The sequence below is a fragment of the Pocillopora verrucosa genome, chromosome 11, assembly GCF_036669915.1.
Source record: "Pocillopora verrucosa isolate sample1 chromosome 11, ASM3666991v2, whole genome shotgun sequence".
NCBI classification, from domain to species: Eukaryota; Metazoa; Cnidaria; class Anthozoa; order Scleractinia; family Pocilloporidae; genus Pocillopora; species Pocillopora verrucosa.
In genome coordinates, this window is record NC_089322.1 from 13696682 (window position 1) to 13707307 (window position 10626).

At 37.7% G+C, this 10626-nt stretch overlaps 2 protein-coding genes across 2 annotated transcripts; both read right to left on the reverse strand.

Moving 5' to 3' along the window:
• Positions 1-345: 345 nt before the first annotated feature.
• On the reverse strand, positions 346-3603 carry LOC131771037 (uncharacterized). The gene is made up of 6 exons (XM_059086792.2): positions 3525-3603; positions 2840-2928; positions 2410-2526; positions 1730-2279; positions 1266-1425; positions 346-457 (listed from the first exon to the last, which is right to left on the reverse strand). Exons 1-6 carry the CDS (start codon positions 3601-3603, stop codon positions 346-348), a joined length of 1107 nt encoding a protein of 368 aa, XP_058942775.2.
• A 3812-nt stretch (positions 3604-7415) lies between these two features.
• On the reverse strand, positions 7416-10626 carry LOC131772057 (uncharacterized). Its single transcript, XM_066173905.1, has 6 exons — positions 10548-10626; positions 9895-9983; positions 9464-9580; positions 8787-9336; positions 8321-8480; positions 7416-7527 (listed from the first exon to the last, which is right to left on the reverse strand). Exons 1-6 carry the CDS (start codon positions 10624-10626, stop codon positions 7416-7418), a joined length of 1107 nt encoding a protein of 368 aa, XP_066030002.1.

Consider the following 10626-nt stretch of genomic DNA (forward strand, 5'->3'; position numbering starts at 1 on the left):
CCTGATTTTTTTCAGGCTTCTCCTTTCCAATTGCTTAAATTGGAAAATTTACTGCGATGATCACATTTCACTTTCATCTACAACCGCAGTACAAATATGAATTATTTCATATAAAACTTCACAGACTATAAAGATAAACCGAATCGAACAACTTTTAATGGAAGAAAACTCAAAAGCCACCACTTAAATTACATTACCAATATCTCAAAACTGCATTTAACAGAATAACACAAAATCCAGGAATTTCACCGAGTCAACAGATTTTAAGATTCTCTCTCTTTTTTTTTTTTTTTTTTTTTTTTTTTTTTTTTTAAACAAAACCGGCAAAGTAAACATAATCGGCGACTACCAGTCGTCAATTCTCTTCTTTTTCTTGTGCTTTCGTTTCGGCTGCCAAATTGGTTTCTGTGGTTTGGGTGGCATATTAGCGGCAGCCTTTCTGTCTTTGTACTCTTTCCTGCAAGAAATGACAAGCATAGAATAAGGAATGCTTATTGAAGTCAGATTTCCTCATTAATTCAGTTAAATATTTAACCGGTGTCTATCAACCGTAAATCTGACGCATGCGCACAATGGATGGACTTTTGATCCAAAAGAGAACAGCTGACAACAATTCAAAGGCTATGTTTTTACATCTGTGTAGCTTCGTGATAACAGTAGAATTTCCACTTATGGCTAAAAAATTGGGCTGCATTTAATAGGGGTTGAATCCCTTGCAAATCATGATATTTGACACAGTTGTAGGAGCTACTTAGTGTTATACACATCTTAAAAACCTTCCGCTATATTTCTAAGTCGTAATTTTCAATTCGTTTTTATCTTATACATTCCAGTACTTTCTGTATCATTTTCTTTTTGCTTTCTAGTCCCTTGCAGACGGCATTAGATTGAAGGTAATTCTCGCGCCAGAAAATTTACTCCAAATATCACGGGATGGCAACTGACTCATGGGAACTAATTACCTATTAGGGAGACCTCGCTCGTTTGGCTACTGATTTCAAACAAAATAATCTTAACCCTTTACACCATAACATTAGTATTCATATTTCCGCACGGTTCTCTTTAAATTCGCTATGGTACTGACAAGGAGTATTTTTGATTGACAATAAGGGGTTTCTGAAATGAGTGATCATTTCCTTTATTCTCATAACCTTTCTGTTTGATTTAAGGCTGATGTTGTGAGGAGAAATTAGAAGCCAGCCACTCTCAGGGGTTAAAGAGTTATTAATTTTTTAAAAGCAGTTATTTCGCAGGATATAACTTACCATTTCCGTCCGATGAATTTCACAGTTCGCACACATAACCGGCAAACGAGAAAACCGGCAACCAAAAGAGAAACATTGACGACTAAACCAGCGGAGAAAGCGTAGACGCCATCTTGCCAGGAAACGAAATCAAAGCGAGTTTCAATTTGTTTCACATGATCTGTTTGAAAAAAAACTAATGTCATGGATAGTGAACAAAGAAAAGTTTCCAAAACTAGTAACCGCTTTTTTTCTTTGAATCGAATGTAATAATTGTGGTTTGAAATTGTGCAGCTGCAGAAATAAAAAGAAATTGAGTCATCCTCTATAAATTGCATCGTATGGCCCGTGTAAAAGAAAATAGCTGATTATAGATAATAATGATAAATCCAGCTCAGCCGAAAGTGAGAAGTGAAATGATCTCTCTCTCTGCTGCCAGGCCAACTTGTGAAGTGGAAATTCAATTCTGAGCAGAGTTGACTTACCATGTAGGAAACCAAAATATAAATCAACTGCAACATCAGCGATATAACAGATGACAGGCACAAATGGTTTAACGATCCACGTCACTCCGTAAATCATCATCTGGATCAGCTCAGCTGACTTATTTTGGACCATCTCGGAAAATACATATGTCGCAGTTATGGTAAAATCCGCCAAGCACTGAAGTCCATTCCATAAAATCCAAGCTAACCATTCCGTACAGTTCCATATCAATTTTCCAACCCACCGCTTTGCTCCAATCCACGTCAAGTCTGAGAACCATTCGAATTTCTCCCGAGTCCAATTAACCGTTCCAATCCAGATGTACTGAAGTCCATACCATACTTTTCCAATCACTACCCTTGAGACCATAATGCATTTCTTCCAAATCCCTGAGGTCATTTCCAACGTACCGTCATGCACCTGGGTCATTACCGACACTGTAAAGTTCCACATCCGAGATATCAATGCAGGAGTTGTAATCTCGAAAACCTCATGGTCAGAGCACGTCGTGTTTCTGAGATACTCAGGGATTTCCTTGCACTTGAAGATCTGACAATGATGATTTAGAGAAGTCATTGGCCATGTGAAATACGGAAAAGTAGTCCGGTTAGCTTAATACTTTAAAACATAAAAATATGAACGGTAAACGGAAGATAAAACGAATCATCAAATCTAATACCTTTGAATGTTTAGGTCTGGCGTAGCCATACGCTTTGCTGTTAACTTCAATGGAATTCTTTTCGTAAATCAACTTCAGTTCAACATCCATGGAGGGAATTTGTACCTTAACCGCAATCTGTTGTTCAAGACAAAAAAACCTTCATATCGAAATGGCTGAAAATGTTTTAACTCTGAAGATTTTTTAAAAATGTATTCTAAATGCTGCAAGCACTAATACATTGGTCCATGCAGCTGGATTTTCCTGGTTTCAATAACGACGTGCGAATCGCTGGTACCTATTTATACTTCCTGGTTGGTGAAAGACGCTGCAAGAGTTGTGCGTTTTTTCCGCGAGACAAGGTTTCAAATTACAAATAGGATATTTTTTGGAACTGCATTTCTGTGCAGCCAACAATAAGTATGCCTTAGAAATCTAAATTTCGGCAAACCTTGTTGTTCCATTTTCCAGTCATCATCATCATCTTGTGTTTGTTGAAATCATTCGGCTCTTCCCCCTCACTGACTCGAGTAAACGTTTCTACGCATGAAAAAAATAAGTAATTTGGTACAATAGTGAATTGTATTTGTGTAGCGTAAAGTGACGTAGCGTATGTCCATGTAATGACTTGTACGGTAGCATTGAAAAAAAAGCAAATTGAAAAAAAATATATGAATAAATCTCTGCCGAAAATAAATATGTTTTATAAATTTCCATGCATTGTTAAAGCATGTTGAATGTCTTTTATTGTCGTGTACTTGTCGATTCTTTAAAATGATCAAGGCGCGTTCATTTTGAAAGAAACTTAAAAGGATTTAGCGCAACTTAGCCCTATGTAAAGCGCGCAAAACTAAGAAATGAACTTAAAACCACGCGCGCAGTAACCATAGGAACTAGAAACATTTGATCTGCGGAAACTGATTTGAAGTATTTTTCATAAGAATGTGCTTTGCAAAGATTTCCAACCTCTTTACTCGACAGCAACCAAAACTAAGCGAATCCCTTCGAAACATTGTAAACTGGTTGACATGAAGAGCAGCAAGTTAAGCCGTTGTTCCTATTACTAAGTCCAAAGTCATAACCTGCAAGGCTTTAAGATAGAGAAAAATGTTTGTCAAAGGGAGAAAAAACCTTACCGTCCAGATTATCACTGTTTGTAGCGTTAGAAAACAACGATAAGAGTGAAAGCGCTATTATCGCAGTCACCCACTTCATCTCTAATTTGTCTCCAAACTTTTTTTTCTCTCTCACGAAAAGCGCAACCTTGCTCTTGCCGCGAAAACGAAGTGAAGTAAAGATTGACGTTACAATAATTCTGTATGACGTAGGCCGCATGTCAACTGCGCGCGCGAGATGGTCGTTAAACTTGGTCCCACACCCAGCTTTAAAGAGTTCTAGAGCGGCAACAAGATACAACATTCATATAGCTTTTCGATAAAAAGCGGCTTGCTATGATTTTAGATCGGAAATTTTTTCAGGTAATATTGATGGCCTGGTTATCATTTATTGTTCACACGCGTACGAAAACCTAAGAGAGAAATTAAGAACTAATTAAGGTCGCAGTAAAGCAGTTTTTCCTTCTCTTTACTTTCCTTAATCCCAACCAGTTATTTTCTGTTGGTTCCCTACCTCTTTCTTTTCTTTCGCTCGCATGACGTCTTCGCTTCAGGCTTACACAGTGACGGCCTGGAAGCAGGTGCACTCCCCGTCCTAGGTATTGCTTGTTGAGGGAACCTGTAGCAGCTACGGTGAGCGATGGTACATGCGCTTAGGATTCATTTGATATTGGTTTTTGTTAAAAAACTGGACCACTGGATGATGCAATTCAAGAGTTTTCATTGGCTTACCCATCATGGGTTGGGAGCCATTATACCATTCTCTAAGCGTTAACTCAAAATTAAAGCGGAGCCAAAACATTTTCGAGGATACAATTTATCTATATTTTGGGGTGTTTTTAATGAAACAATTATTCCACCCGCGCTTTTTGGATATGAATAAAGGGGGCAAGTTTCTAAAGAAACTGTGGTGCCGCGTCGGTAGGAGAGTATAACAGGGTAATTTAGTACTACCAGCTGAGTTGATAACGTAAATTGGCCACCGTAAAGAGTTTGAAAGCTGACGTTTCGAGCGTTAGCCCAACGTCAGAGCGAGAATGAAGGGCTAACGCTCGAAACGTCAGCTTTTAAACTCTGTCTGGTGGCCAATTTACGTTATCAACTCGGTTGATAATACTAAATTACCTTGTTGGATATGGGCTGGATTATGACCAACTCGGCCCTACGAGACTCGTTGGCTATCCGAATCATTTCATATCCAAAGCACGCTCGTGGAATAATTGTTTAGAAGTCGTGCTCCGTTGCCCAACCCGCCACCATAGTCTCCAACAACTGCGCGCAAAAAACTCGGCAAATCAAAACCATGAATATTTACTCTCCTCTTCCCTGTAGAAAACATATTTTCTGTAACTTCATGGGACTTGAGATGGTATAAAATATATCATGTGAAAGCTAAAACATCAAAGATCAGTTAATCATTATTTAATCATAAACAAAGCTAGAGTATTGAATCGTTTTGTCAATCAATGTATAGCTATTGTCAACTTTCAAATGACACACTGACGGCCATGATATAATTTCATGCACCTTTTCATTTCGAAACACTTGGAAAATATTTGATTCATCCACCAATTTTCTTTTGCATGAAAAACTAGGCGTTAAAAAAAGAGCGATTTTAACTTCACTCCCTCAACGCATGGACTACCTACAGATTCATTCAATTCCTAAAGTTTCGAATAAATTATTAAGTCAAAGTGATCAACGCAAAGCGAAATAAAAGCAGTGTGGAATAAACGCAAAGAGATTGCATGAAGCTGTCCTACAGCACTAAGCGTAGATTGAGCATTATGTAAAGATTTCCTCAAGGAAAAGGGAAACACTGTTAATTTTCAGGACAAATGAGATTTAATGTCTCCCACATTAGTTCAGGAGATCTCCAGGGAAATTGCATGCGGTTATGCCTCAGCTGTACCATGTAGATGCAAAAATCCTCTATAGTCAGGGGATATTGGTTGTGTTACAAAAAATTTACCCGATCCCCCCTTAGGGCTCTGCAGTATTCAAATGATTCTCCCTCATTGGCAGTTAATTTTCTGTACTCCCCCCTTTAACCCTTTAACTCTCATGAGTGACCAAGACAGAATTTCTCCTTACAATATCAATACAATATCAAGCAGATAAGTTATGAGTGATAAATTGCGCATTTAGTTTCCTATGCTTGAGAAAGCTTACCGTAAAATTCATCAGAAATGTATCTTCATTTCTTGTTAGTTGTTCTTCTGCTGTCGTTTTCACAGGGATGATCTCTATTATCTCTTTCTTTCTCGGCTGGAAATGCGAGGAACACCAAAGCAATTTTGAAACTGAACATAAGAAAACGCACTCCTATCAATAAGTAATTTACTCAACCGCCCTCTGAATAAAATATCTGTTTCTATCTGTTTCTATCTGTTTCTTACATTACCTGAATAGGGGTCGTGAAATTTCATCTTTTCTCGGAAAAGGGTAAGAGTGTGTGTTTGCCCTAAATTGGCTGGTAAAATGTTCCAAAGCACCGCTTCATTATAGCTGAAGTTTGTTTTTGAGAGCTAGTGCAGGGTATTGGAACAGCTAACTTGCCCAAAGAATCCCTTAAAAAATAGTTAGATATTTCATTCCGATGAATAAACATTAATTTCAGATAATCAAGGGCAATACCATTAAGTAATTTATGATCCGTTGTTTTTTTTCAGAATTTTCGTCGAAGATCAAGTTTTTCCCACTCTTAAGTCTTACAAAAAGATCATCAACGTTGGCATCGTAGGAAGAAGAGGTCAAAATACGCGCAGTGCGATTCTGTAGTTTTTGTAATTTAGTTGCGAAACATTTATTGCAATTCCCCCATAAGAACTTGATTGAGGTTGAACTAAAGCATGATAGATGCATAGGAGCGTTTCAAATGGGACAAAGGACCTACCTCGCCTGGAGATGCCAATGCCAGAGGCAACTTCTTTTCAGATATTTCGATATCAGTATATTCCAAGGTAAATTTTTATCTGTATATACACCAAGAAATCTTCTAAATGAAACTTGCTTTATAGAGTTACGGTCAATAGTAAGACACAGGGGTCCATTAAAAGTAGCCAACTTTCGTCTTGAAACTATTAACATGAACTCAGTCTTTGACTTATTAAGAGAGATGAATAAAGGGGTAAGTTTCTAAAGAAACTGTAGTCCTGCGTCGGTGGGAGAGTATTGCAGATAATTTAGTGTTGACAACTGAGTTGAAAACGTAAATTGGTCACCGTAAAGAGTTAAAAGGCTACGTTAGCCCTTCGTCAATCGCTCTGACAATAAATTCGTTTCTATTTCATGTAGCCTTGTTGTTATTTGAATGAAAGTGATCCTCGCAGTAATGTGCACTACTTGGGCAGTGGTGTATTTGTTTGTTTTTTTCAGTCGAAACACGTCTGCGCATCCTTGCATCCAACTGCACGTCTACCCGGCAAATGGTTTCAATATGCATTCATTATCCGTCGTTAAACGTGTAGTATTTATCTACAGGTGCGAATTTTTGAAAAGAACCACAAAGCAAAGTATAGAACGATCAAACCAATCCCGAACTACTTTCAACCCCGAATTAAAATTTGCCACACTTTCGGGATACAATCTTTTATCTTCAACTTCTCCTGGAAAGGGCGTAATTTCACGTTAATGGCAGGAATAGAGATTACTCTGATTTATTGACCATAAGAACGCAGCCGTCGCTTTCAACACAACCAGACTATAAAGATAAACCGCATCGAACAACTTTTAATGGAAGAAAACTCAAAAGCCACCACTTAAATGACATTTTCAATATCTCAAAACTGCATTTAACAGAATAACACAAAATCCAGGATTTTCACCGAGTCAACGGATTTTAAGATTCTTTTTTTTTTTTTTTTTTTTTTCATTTTTGAGGCAACAAAACAAAGTAAACATAATTGGCGACTACCAGTCGTCAATTCTCTTCTTTTTCTTATGCTTTCGTTTCGGCTGCCAAATTGGTTTCTGTGGTTTGGGTGGCATATTAGCGGCAGCCTTTCTGTCTTTGTACTCTTTCCTGCAAGAAATGACAAGCATAGAATAAGGAATGCTTATTGAAGTCAGATTTCTTCATTAATTCAGTTCAATATTGAACCAGTTTTTTATCAACCGTAAATCTGACGCATGCGCGCAATGGATGGACTTTTGATCCAAAAGGGAACAGGTGACAACACTTCAAAGGCTCTGTTTTTATATCTGTGTAGCTTCGTGATAACAGTAGAATTTCTACTAATTGCTTAAAAAATTTGCACTGCATTTAATAGGGGTCGAATCCCTTGCAAATCATGATATTTGACACAGTTGTAGGAGCTACTTAGTGTTATACACATCTTAAAAACCTTCCGCTATATTTCTAAGTCGTAATTTTCAATTCGTTCCTATCCTATACATTCCAGTACTTTCTATATCATTTTGTGTACTTTCTAGTCTCTTGCAGGGCATTAGATTGAAGGTAATTTTCGCGCCAAATATCACTGGATGGCAACTGACTCATGGGAACTAATCACCTATTAGGGAGACCTCGCTCGTTTGGCTACTGATTTCAAACAAAATAATCTTAACCCTTTACACCATAACATTAGTATTCATATTTCCGCACTGTTCTCTTTAAATTTGCTATGGTACTGACAAGGAGTATTTTTGATTGACAATAAGGGGTTTCTAAAATGAGTGATCATTTCCTTTATTCTCATAACCTTTCTGTTTGATTTAAGGCTGATATTGTGAGGAGAAATTAGAGGCCAGCCACTCTCAGGAGTTAAAGAGTTATTAATTTTTTAAAAACAGTTATTTCGCAGGATATAACTTACCATTTCCGTCCGATGAATTTCACAGTTCGCACACATAACCGGTAAACGAGAAAAACAGCAACCAAAAGAGAAACATTGACGACTAAACCAGCGGAGAAAGCGTAGACGCCATCTTGCCAGGAAACGAAATCAAAGCGAGTTTGAATTTGTTTCACATGATCTGTTGGAAAAAAAAACTAATGTCATGGATAGTGAACAAAAAAAAGTTTCCAAAAACTAGTAACCGCTCTTTTTCTTTGAATCGAATGTAATAATTGTGGTATGAAATTGTGCAGCTGCAGAAATAAAAAGAACTTGAGTCATCCTCTATAAATTGCATCGTATGGCCCGTGTAAAAGAAAATAGCTGATTATAGATAATAATGATAAATCCAGCTCAGCCGAAAGTGAGAAGGGAAATGATCTCTCTCTCTGCTGCCAGGCCAACTTGTGAAGTGGAAATTCAATTCTGAGCAGAGTTGACTTACCATGTAGGAAACCAAAATATAAATCAACTGCAACATCAGTGATATAAGAGAAGACAGGCACAAATGGTTCAACAATCCACTTCACTCCGTAAATCATCATCTGGATCAGCTCAGCTGACTTATTTTGGACCATGTCGGAAAATACATATGTCGCAGTTATGGTAAAATCCGCCAAGCACTGAAGTCCATTCCATAAAATCCAAGCTAACCATTCCGTACAGTTCCATATCAATTTTCCAACCCACCGCTTCGCTCCATTCCACGTCAAGTCTGAGAACCATTCAAATTTCTCCCGAGTCCAATTAACCGTTCCAATCCAGGTGTACTGAAGTCCATACCATACTTTTCCAATCACTACCCTTGAGACCATAATGCATTTCTTCCAAATCCCTGAGGTCATTTCCAACGTACCGTCATGCACCTGGGTCATTACCGTCACTGTAAAGTTCCACATCCGAGATATCAATGCAGGAGTTGTAATCTCGAAAACCTCATGGTCAGAGCACGTCGTGTTTCTGAGATACTCAGGGATTTCTTTGCACTTGAAGATCTGACAATGATGATTTAGAGTCATTGGCCATGTGAAATACGGAAAAGTAGTCCGGTTAGCTTAGTACTTTAAAACATAAAAATATGAACGGTAAACGGAAGATAAAACGAACCATCAAATCTAATACCTTTGAATGTTTAGGTCTGGTGTAGCCATACGCTTTGCTGTTAACTTCAATGGAATTCTTTTCGTAAATCAACTTCAGGTCAACATCCATGGAGGGAATTTGTATCTTAACCGCAATCTGTTGTTCAAGACAAAAAAACCTTCATATCAAAATGGCTGCAAATGTTTTAACTCTGAAGATTTTTTTTAAAATTTATTGTAAATGCTGCAAGCACTAAAAAATTGGTTCAAGCAGCTGGATTTTCCTGGTTTCAATAACGACGCGCGAATCGCTGGTACCTATTTATACTTATTGGTTGGTGAAAGACGCTGCAAGAGTTGTGCGTCTTTTCCGCGAGACAAGGTTTCAAATTACAAATAGGATATTTTTCGGAACTGCATTTCTGTGCAGCCAACAATAAGTATGCCTTAAAAATCTAAATTTCGGCAAACCTTGTTGTTCCACTTTCCAGTCATCATCATCATCTTGTGTTCGTTGAAATCATTCGGCTCTTGCCTCTCACTGACTCGAGTAAACGTTTCTACGCATGAAAAAGTAAGTAATTTGGTACAATAGTGAATTGTATTAGTGTAGCGTAAAGTGACGTAGCGTATGTCCATGTAATGACTTGTATGGTAACATCTTCCGAAAATAAATATGTTTTATAAATTTCCATGCATTGTTAAAGCATGTTGAATTTCTTTCATTGTCGTGCACTTGACGATTCTTTAAAATGATCAAGGAATGTTCATTTTGAAAGAAACTTGAAAGGATTTAGCGCAACTTTTAAGTTTAAAACCTTTTGTAAAGCGCGCAAAACTAAGAAATGAACTTAAAACCACGCGCGCAGTAACCATAGGAACTAGAAACATTTGATCTGCGGAAACTGATTTGAAGTATTTTTCATAAGAATGTGCTTTGCAAAAATTTCTAACCTCTTTACTAGACAGCAACGAAAACTAAGCGAATCCCTTCGAAACATTGTAAACCGGTTGACATGAAGAGCAGCAATTTAAGCCGTTGTTCCTATTACTAAGTCCAAAGTCATTACCTGCAAGGCTTTAAGATAGAGAAAAATGTTTGTCAAAGGGAGAAAAAGCCTTACCGTCCAGATTAGCACTGTTTGTAGCGTTAGAATACAACGATAAAAGCGAAAGCGCTATTATCGCAGTCACCCACTTCAT